The 21,636-nt window shown below is 37.4% G+C and overlaps 1 protein-coding gene across 1 annotated transcript in view; it reads right to left on the bottom strand.

Annotated features, from left to right (window-relative positions):
• QRFPR (pyroglutamylated RFamide peptide receptor) overlaps positions 1–21,371 on the bottom strand; it is a 41,352-nt gene extending 19,981 nt beyond the window's left edge. The window contains exon 1 of the mRNA XM_012473081.3: positions 21,032–21,371. Within this exon, the coding sequence (XP_012328504.2) occupies positions 21,032–21,371 (340 nt within the window). The remainder of the gene's footprint in view (positions 1–21,031) is intronic.
• Between the last annotated feature and the right edge of the window lie 265 nt (positions 21,372–21,636).

Here is a 21,636-nt window from a genome sequence, read left to right as displayed (position 1 = left end):
GGCGTGGCAGGCCAGGGTGGTCTTGGGAAATGCAACATTTGGGCATGAAAACAGAAATGCCTGTCTTCACCTAGGTCCATAGGCACAGGCCTGAGGGTAGAGATCTGGCCAGGAACCACGCCCTTCCCTTCCCAGCACTTTCCTGCCCCCTCCTGTATCATTAATACATGGAAATGTGATTGTGTCTTTATCTTATATGCTGCGACCTTGCTGAACTCACTTATTACCTCTAGGTGTTTTTGTAGATTCTTTGGAATTTTCTACATAGAAAGTAATGACATCTGCAAATATAGATACTTTTATTTCTTCCTTTCCAATCTGCGTATCTCTTACTGTCCTTTCTCTTAGTGGCTTGTACTTCAAGTGTAATTTTGCATAACAGTGGTGAGGAGCAGACATCTTGCCTTGTTCTCAATCTTAGAAGAAAAGCATTCAGTCTTTCACCATGAAATACGATGTTAGCTGTAGGTTTCTGGTAACCCTCTTATCAAATTAAGAAAGCTCCTCTGTATTACTACTAACTTGCCAAGAATTTTTATCATAGATGGGTGTTGAAATTTGTCAAGTGTTCTTCTGTGTTAATTGGAGTAATCCTACAATTTTTCTTCTTTAGCTTGATGGATATGGTAGATTACACTGATTTTGGAATCTGAGCCAGCCTTGCATACCTACCGTAAATCCTACTTCATTATGATGTATATATATTTTTCTATATTGTTGGATTCTGACTGGCATTATATTGATATTTTTTGTGCCCAAGGTCATGAGAGCTATTGGTTTGCAGCTTTCTTTCTATTGAACTATCTTTCTCTGGTTTACTTGTCAGCATAATGAAGGCATCATAAAATAAGTTGGGAATTATTTCTTCCAATTCTGTTTTCTGGAAGAGTTTCTGTAAAATTGGTGTTAATTCATTTTTAAATGGCAGAATTATCCAGTGAAATCACCTGGGCTTGAAAATTTCTTTCTTGAGAGATTTTTAATTACAAATTCAATCTTTAATCTCTTACATTAAAAAATATTTTTGTCAAAGAATTATGAGCACGTGGTTTAAAATCAGAAGGGCTACAATAAAATAGACTAGGTCTCTGCCTATTTCCCAAGAACCACTTTTTAAAAAAAATTCTACTGCTGGAGGCCCTCCCATCTCTAAATAAATTGCCTTATACAGCTTTTCCTTTTTGATTTATTGATTTCAGATGATATACAGATTTCCTTCTTGGGTAGATGGGCTATTGGTACACTTTTATCATTTCCCACTGTTGCTTCTCACAGCTTCTAATTTTCTTACATTTATAACACTGTCTTCAATAACTTATTTGGTAACATTTTAGGGGATGTATTTCTTAAATTCTAGCATGTAGTTCCTTCTACTTCTAAAGTAATATAATATTAATGCCCTCTTCATTAGTCTATTAACATTGAACAGTTTATCTTGCCCCCCACTTGTGAGATGATGATACCTCACCTCTGTACCCCTCCCCTCCTTTTCTCTCATTCTTCTTTCTCCAAATGTCTTTTATCTATACCTTTATATTTACTCTATAAAGACTGATAGCTTTTCAATCTGTTCCACAGCCATATTAAGTCTTCTTCCCATGGTCTACTTTTTAATTATAAAATATTAAAACCATAAACAGCATTTTAATTACATAACTATTATTAACTACAACGCCAAAGTGTATGTTTTAAACTCATCCCTCTGTCAGTGATTTCATAGTAAAGATCCTTGTGAATATACTTATTGATCTAAAGTATACATATTTCAATCTGCTTTTTACATGGACATAACTTTTTTTTGAGTTTTGGGTTGTATTTCTTTTTTCCAGTTGGAAGAAGAAACATGTATTTTCTTCACCACAGTATAGTAGTTTAGAGTATAGGCTCTAGAATTGAGGTGTCTGAGCTTGAATCATGGGTCCATCACTTGCTAACTGTAACCTAAGGCAAATTTTATCTTACTTCACTGTGTCTTGGGTTTTCTTATCTATAAAATGTAGATGATAATAACAGTACTTGCCTCTTAGCAGTCTTGAAGGATTAAATGAGTAAACAAACCTACTGTGTTTAGGCCAGTGTCTAGTACTATGTGAAAATGCATTAGCTATTCTTATCATCATTATCATCATTATTTTTACTATTACATTTCAACTTGTAATATCACAAATATACTGCTTGGAATCAATTCCAGTGTTTGCTATTTTAAGACTTCCTTCTAGAAGACCACTGACTTCCAATTTTCATGACTGCAGTTTGTGTTTTGTTTTGTTTTTAATGACTACTCTACAGCTGTCATCATTAAATTAATTTTCAATGATTCCTTCTCTGGTTTCTTTAATTTCATGGTTTCTCATTCTTGTATTTTACCCATGTTTTGCATAAATATTTTTCAAATAACTTCTTCAAAATAAGGAAAGTAAGCTCTTTACATTCTTATATATCTTAAATGGCTGTAGTTTGACTTAAATCCAGCATCATCTGCCTTTATTATGTTGTAGACCTTACTTTATTGACTTTCAGCGTCCACTGTTGGTGCTAACCTGTCTATATTGTCAGCTTGATTTTTCCTCCCTTATAGATATCCTGGTTACTGTTTGGAAGGTTTTATTGATCTCTTTGTAATTAGAAGTCTGAAATGTTAGGGCGATGTGTCTTTTTTTCACTATTTCTCCATGGCCCTGTGTGTGCATTTTACATTTGGCAACTCTCACTCCTTTGCCTCTGTGCTTTTCTTTGTGCCTTTTAAAAATAACTCCTATTATCACATATTGGAATTCCTGGATTGATCCTCCTATGTTTATACCATATATATATATATGCCTATTTGCTCCACATGATGGAGACGTTCTTGTTTTTGTCTTCCAACCCTTCTAATTTACGCATAATTTCAGCAATCATATTTTTACTTTCAAAAGCTTTTCTTTCTCTTAAAATGTTTCTTTGCAGAGAAGCTTGTTCTTGATTTATGAAGTCAGTCTCATCTTAAACCCAGACACATGCTCCCCATTTAATATCAGAAACCCATTCCTGAAAATGAGACATTCTATGTGAAAATGTGCCCTGGTCACCTATATCCTATTGTTTAAAAGGCCAAATTAAACTTCTAACAGATTTCATTAAGTATAACTAAAACAGGAAAATCAGCATTTAAAATATAAAATCTTGACATATTGGTCCCCGATTGCAAAGCAATTAGAATGGTTATCAAATGGTTTGTATGCATGCTACTCTGTATCAGTCACATGCCCAGTTTTCATGTTACACCATAAATATTCTTTCCTAATAAGGCATAGCAACCAGCACACAACAATAAATAAATGCATTAGAAAAATGCAGATTAAATTTAGAATAAAGATAGGGCAATTATCTGGGATGACCCATCACTCCTGAAGAAAAAAGCAGACTGGAAACTTGAAGAAAGTGGAACGGGAAGGATGGTGAAAATGCAGTCATTATCGACGCCTGTGGAAAGTGACATCATGGGTGAGCTGGATGACAAAAGGGCAATTTCATGCCAGAAACAGGAAGAGATTCACTATCATTTTCATTCTGGGCTAGGGACTTATAAATGATGAATGGACCTTGGGAATGCAGGTATCGTTTTAGGATGAAAAACTACAGAATCAAGCTTTACTTAACTCTAAGTTTATTTTTATAGATTTTTTTGCACAGTGTCATAAGAGTCAGGCACTCACAGTCCACCAAGTTCAAGGATAATATTTATCACCGTATTTGTTTAGTCCTCATATTATTTTCAGCAAGTGGTGTCTGGTGGTTTGATTGAAGGCTGTCCACATTATCACTATGATCAACTATTCTAGATTAACATTCTGAACAAGTTCAGTACTTCATTTCTCAGCATGACATTTAAAATATTCTTCAGTATCTTTTTTGACCTCATCTCACAGCTAGTCTTCTTTGCAAGGGTAACAATGGCAAAGAATGGTTCATGTTGAATAAAATGATATGATACCACTCTTACTGTCAACATTCAATACACGCATAGCTCTGTCAACACTAGACATGCTTTTCAAAACAACTACCTGTGGTTTTGATGTATTTGAAAGATATTTTATTTTTGGAATGTAGCTTGAGATTTTTCTTACTATTGTTTTGCTTAGAATATTACATTATTGAGTTTGGAAGCCTAATTTTTTCTTATATAAATATCAGTTCTTTTTTGTATTTGTAAATACAAATACAAAATTGTTATTTGTAAATAGCAGAATGGTTAAACTGTGGCATGCCAATATAGTGTAAATCATTCCATCATTAATAATCTTTCAAAAGATATTTAACAATTCAATCAAAAACTGAAATTAAACAGTAAACAATATATTCATGTACAGACATATACAAACAGTAAAGTGTTTCTATTTTGCTAAAAATGTATGTGGGAAAAACCTAAATATACTATACGTAATGCACTGAAGTGATCATCATAATTCTGTCTAGCTTTTGGAATAAATATTTTTTGTTTTCTTTACATGTATTTGTTCTATATAAAAGTTGCTGTTGAGTGATATATTTATTGTAGAAGTTTGGTACTTATAAGCCAATACCAGTTCCACTAGAAAAATGTCAAACGAGGAGACATTCTTCTGGATGTATCTGTATGTATAAAAATACTAATTAGAATTTATTTCCAAATTCCCTTCTATGATTAACTATTTCTTCCAGGTTTCATTGAAACAATGAATATTTGTTTTGTTTGCCTTCATTCTTGGGCTTAATACCTAGGTGATGGATTGATCTGTGCAGCAAACCACCATGGCATATGTTTACCTGTGTAACAAACCTGTACACTTTGCACACATACAAAAAAAGAAAGAAGGAAAGCTTTCTTCAACTGTCTGACAATCCTTGGTTGTTCTTACATGTTTGAGAATGGGGCAGCATGAAAAACCACTAGCTTCTCCGTGTACAGGTAGGAGCTGTTCCCTGGAAAGCTTTGACTTAGGATGAGTGGGTTTTGATACTGTGAACCTCACAAATTTCAGACTTTGAGGTTTTACTTTGTGGAGCCACAGCTCATGGGAATTCTCTAATTCTCTTCAGATGCTTCCCTCGATTACTTTTTAAGAACCATTTGTGTGTATATTTGCGGTAAAAACAAGTTCCCTAGTGTACAATTATGTCTATACTGGTATTTTTGGTATTTTTCTTCTAATTTTCATTATTTTAATAGCTACAAATACAACTATAGAAATGTAGAAAGGTAACTGAGTTGCTTAACTTTCCACTAATGACAAAAATTAGATTTTCAAATAATAGAATAAAATGAGCCCAGGTTAAACATTAGGACAATAAAGCAGAAATCAGAAATAATGGAGTTTCATTATGTTCAAAACGTTAAAATAACCCATTGTGAAGTAATAATAGATAGACTCTTTTTGTATACTAGGAAATAAATGGAAAAACCTTAAGCATTAGAAATAATTTCTTGAATGTGAAGGTAATCAGGCAACAAGGCACATTATAAAGTGAACTTCCTCAGAAATGCTTAAAAAAATGCTAGGAACACACGTAATTTATGTACTCAGTTGTTCACCAAAGATGTAACTCCAAGTTAGTATAAACTAATGTTAAAAATAACAGAATGGTTAAATAAATTGTGATATGCCAATATAATGTAAATCATTCAATCATTAATAATCTTTCAAAACATATTTAATGATACAACCAAAAACCTGAAATTAAACAGTAAACAAATAATATATTCATGTACAGACATATACAAACACTAAAAGGTTTCTATTTTTCTAAAAACGTATGTGGGAATAATCTAAATATACTAAGTGTAAGGCACTGAAGTGACTGTCATAATCCCCTCTGGGTGTCAAAATAAATATTTTTTGTTTTCTTTACATGTATTTGTTCTATACATTCTTTAGAATGTTTTGGATTATGAGTTAAAAAATTCAATTCAACTGGTTTAAACAAGGGAAATGTGTTATCTAACATAAAAATAATTTCAGAGGTAGGGCAGTAATAGGGTCGTAAATGCCACAGCTGAATGACTTCACTACAGTTTCGAATTCTCTCCACTGAATTACTTTGTCCTTCTCAGTGTGGTTTGCTTTTGTCCTTAATCTGTCACTTTGGCGAATAAGATGACTGCAGTATCTCCAAGCACTGCATCTCAAACAAGATTCAAAGACCAAAGCAGAAAACAAAGTATACACTTTCTCAAGCCCTTCATAAAAGTAAGGAAAACCTGAGACTTGATGGCCTGAAAGGATTACATGCCCCAAAATCATCATTGACAAGGGGAATTAAAATGAAAACACTGGGCTAAATTTTTTAAAGTTATTTTTAATTATTATGAATACATAATGGTTATACATATTTATCAGGTACATGTGATGTTTTGATACAGGCATACAATATGTAATGATCAAATCATGGTCACTGGGGTTACCTTAAGCATTTATCATTTCTTTGTGTAAGGAACATTCCAATTCCACTCTTTTAGTTATTTTAAAATATATAATAAATTATTGTTAAACATAGTCATCCTATTGTGCTACCAAATACTACATTTTATTCATTCTATCTGTGTTTTTGCATCCATTAACCATCCCCTCTTTATTACTCTTTCACACTACCTTTCCTCTGGTAACTATCATTCTACTCTATCTCCAAAAGTTCTTTTTAAATTTTTGTTCCCACATATGAGTGAGAACATGTGATATTTGTCCTTCTGTGCCTGGTGTATTTCACTTAACACAATTTCTTCCAGTTCCATCCATGCTGTTGTGAGTAACAGAACTTCATTCCTTTTTATGGCTGAATAATATTCCATTGAGTGCATGTACCACATATTCTTTATTCATTCATCCATTGATGGATATTTAGGTTGATTCCATATCTTGGCTATTGTGAAGAGTGCTGCAATAAACATGGGAATGCAGTTATCTCTTCAATATATTGACTTCCTTTCTTTTGGATGTATATCCAGCAGTGGGACTGCTGGATCATATAGTAGTTTTATTGTTAGTTTTGTGAAGAACCTCCACACTGTCTTCCATAGTAGCTACACTAATTTACATTTCTGCCAACAGTGCATGAGTGTTCTGTTCTCTGCCCATCCTGGCCAGTGTTCATTATTGTCTCTCTTTTGGATGAAAGCCATCTTAACTGGGATAAGATGCTACCACATTGTAGTTTTCATTTGCATTTCTCCAATGATTAGTGATGTTGAGCATTTTTTTCATATATAACTGTTGGCCACTTGTGTGTCTTCTACTGAGAAATATCTATTCAGATCTTTTGCCTATTTTTAAACCAGATCGTTTGTTTCCTATTAAATTGTTTGAGTTCCTTCTATATTCTAGTTTTTAATCCCTTGTCAGATGGGTATTATGCAAATATTTCCTCCCATTCTGTGGATTATGTGTTCACTCTGTTGATTGTGTTCTTTGCTGTGCAGAAGCTTTTTAGCTTGATGTGATCCCATTTGTCCATTCTTGCTTCGGCTGCCTGTGCTTTTGAGGTTTTAGTCAAGAAATCTTTGCCAAGATTAGTGTTCTGAACGTTTGCCGAGTGTTTCCTTCTAGGAATGGATTTATGTTTTTAATCCATTTTCGATTCATGTATAATGGCAAGAGCTAGGGGTCTATTTCATTCTTCTGCACATAGATAACCAGTTTTACAGCATCATTTATTGAAGAGACTATTCTTTCTCTAATATATATTCATGGCATCTTTGTCAAAATAAGTTAACTGCAAATGCATAAATTTATTGTTGGGTTCTTTATTCATACAATTGATCTATGTGTCTGTTTTTCATGCTAATACCCTACTGTTTTGATTCCTGTAGCTTTGCGGTATAATTTGAAGTCAGATAATGTGGTTTCTCCACCTTTGTTCTTTTTGCTTGAGATGGCTTCAGCAATTCTGGATCTTTTGTGGTTCCACATAAATTTTAGGGTTTTTTTCCTACTTCTGTGAAGAATGTCATTGGTATTGTGAGAAAGATTGCATTTAATTTGTAGATTGTTTTGGGCAGTATGAACATTTTTAATAATATTTATTCTTCCGACATATGAACTTGGCATATTTTCCATTTTTTGCGTGGGTCCTCTTCAGTTTTTTCACCAATGTTTTATAGTTTTCATTGTAGAAATCTTTCACTTCATTGGTTATGTTTATTCCTAGGTATTTTACTTTATTTGTAGTTACTGTAAATGAGATTACTTTCTTAATTTCTTTTTCAGATTGTTTGCTGGTGGCATATAGAAATGCTACTGATTTTTGTATGTTGGTTTTGTATCCTGTAGTTTTACTGAATTTGTTTATCAGTTCTGATAGTTTTTTGGTGGAGTCTTTAGATATTTTTTTTAAATTTCAGATCATGTCATCTGCAAACAAGGATAACTTGACTTCTTCTTTTTCAATTTGGATGTCATTTATTTCTTTCTCTTGTCTAATCACTCTGTCTAGGACTTCTACTTCTATGTTGAATAAAAAGAGGTGAAAGTGAGCATTTTTATCTTGCTTCAGATCTTAGAGGAAAGGTTTTCAGTTTCCTCATTCAGTATGATATGTTTGTGAGTGCCATATATGGCTATGAGTTTGCCATATATGGCTTCTATCATGTTGAGATATGTTCCTTCTATACTCAATTTTTTGAGAATTTTTATGATTAAATAATGTTGCACTTTATCAAATGCTTTTTGGTATCTATTGAAATGATTATAAGGTTTTTGTCCTCTGTGGTGTTGATATGATGTATTACATTGATTGATTTGCATATGTTGAACTATCCGTGTATCCCAGAAATAAATCCCACTTGATCATAATGAATCATCTTTTTAATGTGTTGTTGAATTTGGTTTTCTAATATTTTGTTAGAGGTTTTTGCATCTATGCTAATCAGGGATATTAGCCTGTAGTTTTCTTTTTTTGTTGTGTCTTTGTCTGGTTCTGGTTTTGGGGTTATACTGGCCTTGAGGTATGAGTCCAGAAGTATTCCTTCCTCTCTTATTTTTTTGTAACAGTCTGAATATAATTGAATTGATATTAGCTCTTCTTTAAGTGTTTGGTAGAATTCAGCAGCAAAGCCTTCAGCTCCTGGGCTTTTCTTTGATGAAAGACTTTTAGTTACTGCTTTCATCTGATTATTTGTTGCTTGTCTATTCAGCTTTTAGATTTCTTCATGGTTTATCTTGGTAGGTTATAGGTGCTAGGAATTTATCCATTTCTTCTAGTTTTCTATTTTATTGTCATACAGCTACTCATAACAGTCTCTAATGATCATCTGAATTTCTGTGGTATCACTTGTTATGTGTCCCTTTTAATCTCTTGTTTTATTTATTTGAGTTGCTCTCCTTTTCTAAGTCAGATTAAAGGTTTGTTGATTTTGTTTATCTGTTCAAGAACACAACTTTTCATTTCACTGATCTTTTGTGTTTTTTAAAAGTCCTAATTTCATTCATTTCTGCTCTGATCTTTATTATTTCTACCTTCTACTAATTTGTGGTTGGTTAGTTCTTGCTCTTCCAGTTCTTTGAGATACATTATTAGATTGTTTATTTGAAGTTTTTCTACTTTTTTGATGTAGGATTTTATTACTTTAAATTTCTCTCGTAGCACTGCTTTTGATATATATACCCCTTAGTTTTATGTTGTGTTTCCATTTTCATTTGTTTTAATAAATTTTTTAAAAAATTTAAAAATGTCTTTATTGACCTATTGGCCATTGAGGGGCATACTGCTTAATTTCCACGTTTTTATAGTTTCTAATGTTTCTCCTGTTACTGACTTCTAGTTTGATTCCATGGTGGTCAGAGAAGATAATTCATATAATTTCATTAAAAAAAAAATTTTTTTTGAGACTTCTTTTGTTGCCTGGAACAAATGTTCCATGTACTGGAACATGTAGCATATCCTAGAGAATGTTCCATGTACTGAGGAGAAGAATGTGTAGCTGCAGCTGTTGAATGAAACATTCCATAAATGTATATTAGATTCATTTGGTCTATAGTGCAGACTAGGTCTGACAATTTTTGGTTGATTTTCTGTTTAGATGATCTGTTTAGTATTGAAAGTGGGGTGTTGAAGTGCCCAGCTATTACTGTATTGCAGTCTATCTAGCTCTGTTTTTAGCTCTAATAACATTTATTTATCTGGGTGCTCCAATGTTGCTTGATATTTAAAAAATTATTTCGATCTCTTTGTTAAATTTCTCTGATACAATTCTGAATTCCTTCTTTGTGTTATCTGAGCTTCTTTGAGCTTCCTCAGAAAAGTTATTTTGAATTCCCTGTTTGAAAGGTCACAACTCTCCGTCACTCCAGGATTGGTCACTGACAGCTTATTTAATCCGTTTGATGAAGTCATATTTTCCTGATGCTTGTAAACATTTGTCAATGCCTGGGCATTGAAGAGTTCAGCATTTATTCCAATTTTCACGGTCTGGGCTTGTTTGTACCTATCATTCTTGAAAGGGCTTTCCACATATTCAAAAGAGACTGAGTATCATGATCTAAGCCTGTGGTCACTGCAGCCTTATCAGCATTAGGAGGCACCCTAAGATCAAGAGCACTGCAAGTGGTGAAGCGTAATTCATCGCAGAAAGTGAAATTCTTCCCTCTGTCAGTGTAACCACCGTGGTTAAAAACCCAGCACTGAAGCAGACTGGTTGGGTCAAAGCCTGGCACCAGCATTTCTAGTCCATATCAGCTTGGACATTTTACTTACTATAAAAAATTAAGATTTTTTTTAAAAGGCTACAAATACCTTCCATCACTTTCTGCAAGCTCTCCAAACCATGATTTTGGCACTTGTCACATCAAGCGAAGGAATCTGTTTTCCTATTCTTTGAATCTGGGGCCAGTGATGTGACTTGCTTCATCACAGAAGTAATATTTGTGTGACTTTCAATCCTAGGTCTTGAGAGATTCTGATGCTTTTATTCTCTCTCTCTCAGAATGTGGTGCCTCCACATAAAGAATTCTGGGCATCCTGCTAAAGGAGGAAACCATGTGGGACAGAGATGGCCTATCCCTTGCTGAGGTCACCTAAAACAATGAGCCCCTACGAGGTCACTAGATAAATGTAGCGCCATGAGTGAACAAGGTGAGGCCAGCAGAACCAACAGAAGAGCCAACCTGAAACTGTTACCTGTAGAATCATGACTGATTCTTTAATCACCTAAATTTTTTGTGGTTTGTTTTGCAGAATAGCTAATTAATACACTAACACCTCTCTAAACCTCCATTTTCTCATCTGTAAAATGAGAATAAAATTATATTTGGCACATAGTAACCTCTATGTTAAGACTTTGATATCTATTTTCATATTATTCCCACTTCTGCTTCTCTGAAGTACATAGCAAGACTCTAGTGCCCAGGATTGCCCAGATCTCAGCAAGTCTGTGCCAGCATCACAGGAAAGTCAAAAGACAATATTCATACAAGTGACATCACTGTTTCACAGTCACTCTTACCCTGGTGTCCAAATTGAGGTGCCGTCATGTACCTTTTCAGGCCATGAACTAAACAGCAAGAATGTCAACAAGGTCACTGGCTGCACATGTTCATAATCAAGGGAGGTTCTCCTGGGGTGGGATAGGGAGTGAGGTATACAGGGGTTGAGAAAAGTTGCCTTCAATTACAAGACAGGCAGGAGACAGTGGGATAGCTTCCTAGGATCATTGGTGTTGCAACGTGTGCCTGTGGCCTGGAAAGACACATAAGCCTTAAAAGGAACTACAAAATCAGCTTTAGTCCCAACAAATTTTTTTTACCAACACTTTATCCTCCTCTCGAGATGTATTACTGCTTCTGAAATAAATGAAAGCAGCACTCTTTTCTGTTTTCTGAGTACAAATGATTAGTTTAAATCCTCATTGCTTGAGCATGAAAGTAATTATTTTCAGGTAAATTGTATTTATGTGAAATAACTACTTTATTGTATTTTAACATAAATAAACTATAAGGGACCTGCTTTTTACAGCTGCTTTGTAAAAGTGCATGTCAAATACATTTGAGATATTACTAGCAGTGCAACACGTTTTTAAAAAATTCACTAACATCCCTATTGTATATAAAACTCTTCTACACAAAAATGTAGCTAACACTTTAAGTGGCAGAATTTTGAATCTGTGAACAACAACTATAGCTTCCTTTCTTTGGCTACCCTCTAGGTGCCTGGTCCTTTTGACACCTGGGGTCATTCATTGTCACAGCAACACTGTAAGGGGGGCATATGTTTTCCTAAGTTTACAGATTAGGACACCAAAGCAAAAAGAAATTAAATAATTATACCATAGTCAAACACTATGTTTCCCAACCTACAACATTTGCAGATTTTAAATGCATCTCAATCCCACAAGGAAATTTTTAAAAATGTTAACATATTTTTATACGTGTATTAAAGAGGATCTTAAAATGAGATTGAATAAATGAAAACACGTAAGTACTGTATGTTTCATAGAGAAATCAAATGGGACAATAAGAAGAACTACATACGCATTAATATTTTTGTTAAAGCTTGATCTAAAAACATTTATCTTTGTCATATTTTCTGCGGGCACATCAACCACTGGGGGGCAGCATGAAACGTTATTTTATAACTTCTCTCCTTGCTCTTCTAATAGGGGAAGTTTTAATGCCAGGCCATGTAACTTATAATCTAGTTAATACAAACACTAATAAAGAATGAAACAGGATTAGAACCCAATACTGTTTGATTCCACAATCCACATTCATTTTCACAGCATCAAACTGTTTACCTATCCTTCTATTTCTTTCAGGATGTAGGAACATGATGTCTTTTAAGATTTCTATTACCTTGAATAACCTACAATCTCTCTGATATGACAGTAAATGTATTTCTCCAAAACCAAGCTACGGGTAGGACTAATTTAGTTCTGCAAAGACAGATACAAACAATAAGCACTTACCCGAGACTTCGGAGTTCATCCTTAAGAATCTTTAGTTTTGAGACATAAAAGGAAATAAAAAGTACAGCTTCTGCTGAATTTTTCTTAAAGCCACAGACTGAGAGAGAACTGTCAAGATCAAGTTCCAGAATCCCATTCACTGACCTTTCAATAATTTCTTAGCAGAGGGAGAAGGCATATGTCCATCACTAGAAGGAATAGGTGGCCTGGAAATTGGTTCGCTGGGGAGTATATATTAATAAATGACATGGAAGCAGCAGATAGAGATGCCAGCACCCCATCCCAAACCAGAAAAGGTAGACAAGGAGGAGTTATTCAAAACACTGGTTCAGCTTGATCCTGAAAAACCTAGTGCAGGGCTTGGCCCTATGGGGAGACATATGGACAGGGAGCTTGTAGTCCCTATAAGTTGACTCAGTCCAGTAGACATACATGGCCAACTCTGCTAAACACATCCAACCACGCTGAGTGCCTTCCTATGGAAGAAGCTCGTGTTAAGCAGTCAGCCCTTCCAAGGAGGTCGGGTGGCTAACAGGGCCCCAAGTGTCACTACTGCAGTTGTTAGCTTCTCACATTTCCATGGATTCCGTCAGTAAGGAGGCAATGAGCATCAATGAATTCAGGAAGTTTATTACTTGCACAGATGGCAAAGGCAAGATCAGCACAGGAAGACACCAAGCCTTGAAGGGCAAGATGACTGAAAGCATGAGCAGTGGGTCACTGCTGAGGAGGAGCAACCTTTAAACTACAGCCAAGCAATTGTACAGACTTACACAAAAGACTGTAGCTAAACCTTAAGTGGGAGCAAGGTGGGAAGTCTTACACTCAACTGAAACCAAAAGGGAGACAGATGAGAGGCGGTCAGCCTTCCACAAGACGGGGATAAGAAACTGCCTCACAGTGGCTCCTCAACAGGCGTTTCTCCCTTTGCTCTAGGAGGTATCTCCAGGTGTTTGAATAGGGGTGATGATGGCTCTCCCTGGGGTGCATGATTAGTTCTATCAGTAAGAGAGAAAGGCCAAACTGGCTGGAATCCTTCCAGAATTTTCTGCAGCTACCAGGAAATATTCTCTCTCACCTCCTGAGATAAAAAGGTTTTTTTTATTTGAGAATTTTTTATTGTGGTAAAATATATATAACATAAAATTTATATTTGTAGCCATTTTTAAGTGTATTATTCAGTGGCATTAATCACATTCATGGTGTCAGGCAGTGAACACCACTATCTGTTTCCAAAACTTTTTCATAACCCCTAACAAATTTAGGCATTAAGCAATAACTCCCCACTCTGCCCTCCTGCTAGCACCAGTAACCCTAATATCTTTTCGGTCTTTATGACCTTGCCTATTGTAAATAGTTCACGTAAGTAGAATCACACAATATTTGTTCTTTTGTGTCCGGTTTAGTTCACTGAGCATAATGCTTTCAAGGTTCATCCATGCTGTAGTATCAGAACTCCATTCCCTTCTATGGCTGAGTAATATTCCACTGTGTATATACAGAGCATATTCTGTATATCCATTTGTCCGCTGATGGATGCTTGGGTTGAGACAGACAGTTTTAAAGAAAACATAAGCTTATAGCTCCTGGGGTCATCCTTCATACTTGGGGAAAAGACAGCTCGAGAATGAAACCACAGGCCCAGCGCGGTGGCTCACACCTGTAATCCCAGCACTTTGGGAGGCTGAGGTGGGTGGATCATCTGATGTCAGGAGTTTGAGACCAGCCTGGCCAATGTGGAGAAACCCTGTCTCTACAAAAATACAAAATGAGCTAGGTGTGCTGTCACCCACCTGTAATCCCAGCTACTGGGGAGGCTGAGGTAGAACTGCTTGAACCCAGGAGGCGGAGGTTGCAGTGAGCCGAGATCACGCCACTGCACTCCAGTCTCAGAGACAGTGGGACTCCATCTCAAAAAATAAGAAGAAGAAAAGAAGAGAGAAGAAGAAGAGGAAGAAGAAGGAGGAGGAAACCACAATATAGGGGAAAGTGAAACTGACCACAGAACGGGAGTATGATCATTGTTGAAGACCTAAATCCAGTTATGCCTAAAACCAGTCCTAACTCTGAGCTTTTCAGTTGCAAAGGTAGAATATTCCCTTTTTTTCTTAAGGTAGTTTAAGCTGGGCTTCTCTCCCTACAAACAAGAATCCTAATAAATCAACCACTGATCAAAGAAGAGCTATGTTCTAGAAAAGCAAACTAAAAAGGGCATTCATTTTATGCCTCCTAAGCGCACAGTGAAATGTTTCAAACTTTCTTACTGCAAAATCCTTTCCTGTCATTATTTTAAATGTTAAACTGTTCTTGTCCTAAGTAGAGAGAATCTTTTATATAAATCCTATTGCTGTTACCACCACTCTCCCACCTTCCAAGAACATTTAGTGACCTACAGCATCTTTTCATCTCAGAGCGTACACACAATTGATTCTAGGAAAGATCAATCAGAGGCTAGTCCATGGCATAATTCCCGACTTTACTTACAAACTGCTGTTGCTATTGGGCCTCTGTTTAATTTACTTCTTTTATTTTTTTATACTTCCTTATTTAAAAAAGACTATTCTTCATCAACAGCTTTTATCACTTCTGTTGAAAGATTTTTCACCTCCACAAAACGGTAGATTTTACATTAATTTTACCATATGTAAATATCTCCAGGAACTCTAACATTTCTGAAATCTAGAAAAGAAAAAAAATATTATATAACAACTGTAACTGATGTTTTCTAATCACTGGTTAAATAATAAAACGGAATTGAAGAAGTTCCAGGTTAAGCTCTCTGTTTTGTTTTTTTTTTTGGGGGGGGTGGGTGCAGCTGTTTATTTCAGGGAGACGGCAGGGGAGGGGGCTCAGTCTTTCTTGGCAGCAGCTTTCCTCATGGCGGCCAAGACATTGCTCAGCTCCTCCCGCTTCCTCTTGGCCCGGATGTGTGTCCCCACCCTTTTCTTGATGAACTTGAGGGCCCGTTTGTCCTTGGAGACCTTCAGCAACTCCATGGCGCGCCGCTCGTACGGGGCAAAGCCACACACCTCCCGGATCATGTCCCGCACGATCTTGGTGTGTTTGTTCTTAACTGGCCCTCGAAATGAACACCTTTTCACTAAATGAGGTTCAGCAACCTCCTTTAATTCATTTCATCATGCATCAGCTCTCAACCTCTAAAAATACACCCTAACATTTCATGTTGTGTACAGTGAGTCTTTTCTTTCTCTCCCTCTTTCCTTTCCAGTTAAATCCTTTCATTTTTCATATAAAGTCACATGCAAAACTCTAATTCTTAAAAAGAGAGACAGGAGCTGTTACGACGAAGCTTGGAGCCTCGCCTACTCTCGCTCTATCACCTGCCCACATCCGTCACTGTCGCCCTGGGTAAAACGGACTGAAAAACCTTTGTTGTGAGGTGTGCTAATTTATAACTAAAGTTCTAGTCTCCGGGCAAGAGTATAGGTCTTCTTGTATTTCTTTGTACGTCTTATTTTCCAATCTTTTCACCATTTTTGACTCCTTTCCAAATTCATATTGTAAGACTCTAAAAATGTTAAAGGCTTTAGTAAAGATACAATAGACTGCAGAAAATGGAAAAATTGCCTCTGAGCTCCCTGTTGGACTCCAGCTAATACAATTTACTTTTGGATTTTCTAAGCATTCTGACTGACACTGTCATTTTTTAAATATATAATAGCTATATTGAGCTGATACATGGGGTAGGCACTGTAATTAAAAAAAAAAATTACATCTATTATTTCTTTTACTCTTCATATCAGCCTGAGTTCTGGAGCTGTCAGCATGTACACTACATCAGTGGCTTTCAACTTTAGTTGCAAATTATAACTTTTCTAACTTGGGAGCCTCCTGGTACTGTCAGCATTTACACTACATCAGTGGCTTTCAACTTTAGTTGCAAATTATAACTTTTCTAACTTGGGGAACTTTTGAAAACTCCATACCAGTGATCATAATCAGACCAATTAAATCAGAATCTACAGGGGTAGGAAACAGGCATCTGTGTTTTTAAAAACTCCCAGATGATTCCTACACGTTGGCAAGATTGAGCACTAACACTCCAAGAGGAATTCTCCTATCAGCTACTGATATGTATTATCTTATCCTAGTACTCTTCAAAAGTAGTAAATGTGCATGAATGTGTACCTCCACCAATGATGCTGCCATTACTTAGAATATATTTCAAACTCCTTTTTTGGAATTGCTTCTTGTCAATTTGCCAGCCATCACTAGAAAATTCTTTTCACTGCCCTCAGCAGGATTTTGGGGAGAGCTGCAGAGCTGTGTGTGCACCTGGGGAGATCATCCTTCCCCTGGCTGTGCCTGCATCCATAGCAGGATGAAAGTGGGTACAGGGCCCAGCAGGCTCCTAGCAATGCCATTACTCCAAGCACACCCCAAACACTTCCCATCTCATCTTATTAACACTTAGAGTCATAAAGTAGGCTAGCATTAGAACTGATTTTCTACCTCCTTCTGGGAAGTGTTCAGAATTAATATTCCTATGCCTTAAGTTTTCATTTCCCTCAGCTACCATGAGTCCTATTCTCTCCCAGCCCATCCCTCAACTTTGGACTCAAACTCTTCAGACTGTGAACATCCCCTAATCTGATTTAAGCCCCCCACTCCTCAATGCTTGCACTGTGTGCCCTGGAACCTTGACATCAACAAAATCCCCTGCATTCTCTATCACTTCTTTGAATGCTTCCTGCCCCTTCTTAGTCTAATGGAAACAGCTTTTCCACAAGAACACAGCTTTCTCAATACCTGCAATATCCCAGTGCACACAGGCAATACCCAGAAATGCTGAATAGAAGAATAACTCATAGTGCCATTAATAATAACTTAGACTTTGGGCAGAGGAACAAGTCACCATGAGAGAATGATGGATGCTGGTAAGGTATTCATGTGTAAGTGCCAAGTCTTCAGATCAGGTGAAAGACCATGGCTTACGATATTGATTAGATACTGATTTCAGAATCATCAGAAAAGAAGTAAGAGTGGTGACTATAGCCTCTATGCATAAATGGATGATGAAAGAAAAGAGATTGCATACTAAGCTTCAGTGAACAATCACTTGCAAAATAAGAGAAAGTGTGAGAATTCTCAAAAGGCAGAACATAAAGAGATAGAGACATAAAGGAAAGAAAGAAAGACAAACAAAGACTAGTTCATGGAAACTTAGAGAAGAGAGTGGTGTTCCGGAGCACTGGTCACAGGCAAAATCAATTGTTTTGCATTTAGCTGGAAGAAACAGAACATGTTCAGTGAGTGAATTTGGAGGAACATTAAGACATTGTGAAGCCAATGATAAAAAGGAGGAAAAAAACAAAAACAAAATGGGGAGGAACAGGCTGCAGATAAGAATAGGTAAATTTGGTGGCCCTAAAAAGGCAATGGGCAAATCCATGGCTGCAGTCTAACCAAATAAATCAGAGAAGAGCACAGCGACAAAACTCTCCTAAAGGAAAGTGCCGTGGAAGCACAACCCCACCCTCATATGAGTAATAAAAAACTCATAAGCATATGCTGTTTATAATACTTAGGGGCAGAGAATCCTCACTCCTGCTAGCTCCTGGGGAGTAGAGAGTCAGTCAACTGTTAGATCAAAGGAAAGCCAATAGATGGTAATGCAAGGTGGATGAAAGGAATTGAATGTCAGCTTGCCACCATGCTGGGCACACGTAGATGCAGAGGATCAGCTGTATCTCTTTCCAACTTTAGTGTAATTCATGTAAAAACATGTTTGTGGATCTACTTTGCCTCACCTATTATTCACGGTCCCATCAGTGTACAAAAGAAAACTCAATGTCTTTGCTCAGAGGTGTGCTGGAAAACAACTGTTTGATTTCTGTTTTGTTTCTCACTTTTTAAAACAGACCTAACTAGAAACTGCTGATTTCCATGATGTGAATACTCCCGCCACGACCAATTTTAAGCTAACAACATGTCCCTGAAAGGGGACGTGAGTAGAGTTATGCACACCTGGCTCTGTAAGGCAGTGCGGCTGGCTCCAGAGTCAAGTGTAATTGGTTTGGGCTGGGGCTGGCGCAGGCCATTTTCAAAAGCCCTTCAGGAGATTTTCTGTGTAGCCAGGTCTAACCACTACTTACTTCAAGTAGTGCTTAACAAACTTTTTTTTTTTCCTTTTAAAGACCTGAGTGAGCTGACTTCTCTAGTGCTTATCAAAATTTAATGTGCATGTGAAACAACTGAAAACCTTGTTAAAATGCACGTTTTGACTCAATAGGTGCTGCTGGTTCCCAGCAAGAAAGAGAAGTCATTCACAGCCTTACCATTGTCAGAAATATTTGAGAGGCAATGTAGAGATGTCACAAACTGGAAATCCATGAATTATTTGTGACCACGCCCATAGAGATGTTTCCTTTTACCCAGTTGCATTTTACTTTTTGTATTTGACTTAGAAGCCAGCATCATAAAAATCTGTATGCCCAGCTTTTCGGAAGGCGAGGTCGGAAAGCAATAACAACAGCAAAAGAAGGTGTGATAATCCCGGCACCGCTCCCTCACGCTGCAATCCTGCCTCCTTCAGAGGAGGCAGAGCCTTCCTTTTGCCGCCGCTGCTTCCTGGTGCTCTTCATGGCTTTGTTTGTGTTTCCTACCTTACTCCTGGAGGAATTTGAGGGGTATTCATATTTTAGGTTTTTACATAATTATATATTATATATATATACATATATAACAGAACTATCATCATCCCCAGTACAAATCAGCTTCATAAATCTGGTTTCATAAACATTTAGAAATGAAAACTCATGCGCTTTTTCCCCCAAAACCAAGTTCTGTATGATAATCAAAAAATATCCATTAATTTTATGGAGTTAGTTTCACTGAGCAACTTTAAAATGCCCAAATACAATGACTGCATCAGTGTGCATAAGAAAGTTTCTAATCCATAAATCAATTTCTTACTTTCCACATTGTGTATTACTTTCAAGTCAATGCTCTGTATTCAATGTTTAATGCTTTTTTCAAAATATTTACATTATAGATGAGATAAGAATAGAAAACTTTGGCATTCTGACTCACTAACAGCAAACTCGGTTTAAAAGTTAATGGGAAAAAAAGCAATGCTCACTATCTCAAATTGGTAACGGTAGGATGAATAGGATGAAACACCCTCCATAAGTTTAAGGGAATTAGTAATAGGGATAGAAATAGTAGAGATTGAAGGCACAATGATCAATTTCTCTTACATTTCCAACCATTTTAAGGGATAGAAATAGCAGAGATTGAAGGCATAATGATCAATTTCTCTTACATTTCCAACTATTTTGATGGGGCCACAAGAATACACACAACCGTGAAAATGAGGAGGCCCACGGTGCACCATAGGCACTGGTGAGAATGCAACACACTACTGCTCATGGGTTTACTCCAGGGCATTCCCCAGCTGTGTCTCCTTGGAAAGGCTGGACCATCCGAAGAAGTAAGGTGTCTTGTTTTCCAACCTCCACACACTGCTCTCAACTCAGTGACTCCACCTCTCCTCTATCATTTTTGTTCCCATTATATAGAAAGAGGAGAATGTCAACTCTCCTTTTTTAATAGTCAGGAGGTCATCAGTTTTGTGTTCCTTTTTCCTGCATGACACTTAATACAATTTTTTAAAGGACTAGTTAAATATTTTTTCTACACATGAATTATATTTGTTTTAGAAGGTTATAAAGTCCATGTATATGTTCATAAGTACAAGAACCTGTCTGGAAGCAACTGGGAAGGAGGTTTAGGGAATGATGAAATGAGATTTTTAACTTTGGTTTGTTTAATTATTTGAAATATTTTTATCTTACTTTTAGTAAGAAAACTAGGGGAGAAAAACCTGGTAATTACGGAAAAGGGAGCTGAAATAAGAGGAGAGAGGTGCGACTTCCCACCTCACTGCTCGGGACCTTTCCCAAGACTTTCACCAACCTCTGTCTCTAAGCCACAAGGAGGAAGCGCCGGACGGGAATCAGAGGCGGCAAAAAAATTACGTCCAAGTGAACACAGGTGGCGAAGTTCTAAGAAAGAGCACCAGATTCATTTGACAGAGAAGTGTAAGGAAGTCCCCCAAAGGCAGAGGGTTACGGGAGAAGGAGCGGGCGCGACTCTTACCCCCCAGCCAGTTGTCAGAAATGTTCTGGAGCATGGTGACAGGGATGCAGAAGAAGGTGATGAGCAGGTCACTGAGCGCCAAGGAGCAGATAAAGATGTTGGTGACGGTGCGCATGGCTTTGTTGCGGGTCACCACATAGAACACCAGAGCATTGCCAAAGAGCGCCAGGGCGAAGATGAGTACGCCGGTGAGCACGAAGGCCAGCTTGGCGCGCCCGGGCAGCTCGGGGGTGTAGACGAGCGGTCGCAGCCGGTAAAGAGCGATGAACTGCTCCCGCGTCAGGTTGTGCTCCCGCAGCAGCCGGGAGAACTGCTCCGGGGTGATGTTGAGCGCCTGCATTGCTGTGCGCTCCTGGGACGCGGGGCCACCGCCCGCTACTGCCCGGCCATCCGCGTCCGCGGCGCGGCGAGGGCTTCGCGGGGACCAGCAGGTACGCGCCTCCCTTCCTCTGCTAGGGACTCTGGCGCGCGAGGGCTTTCGGCGGCACTCCGGACGGTTCGGGAAAGGAAAGCAGCTCACGGATCAAACGCAAAAGAGGCGGGAAGCCAAAGGACAGGAAGGCTCAATCTCAGTTACCAAAAATGTTCGCGATTCAGAGAAAGTT

The sequence above is a fragment of the Aotus nancymaae genome, unplaced genomic scaffold, assembly GCF_030222135.1.
Source record: "Aotus nancymaae isolate 86718 unplaced genomic scaffold, 86718_ANA_hifiasm-v0.15.2.pri h1tg000033l, whole genome shotgun sequence".
Lineage (NCBI taxonomy): Eukaryota > Metazoa > Chordata > Mammalia > Primates > Aotidae > Aotus > Aotus nancymaae.
This window is presented reverse-complemented; position numbering and strand designations above follow the sequence as displayed.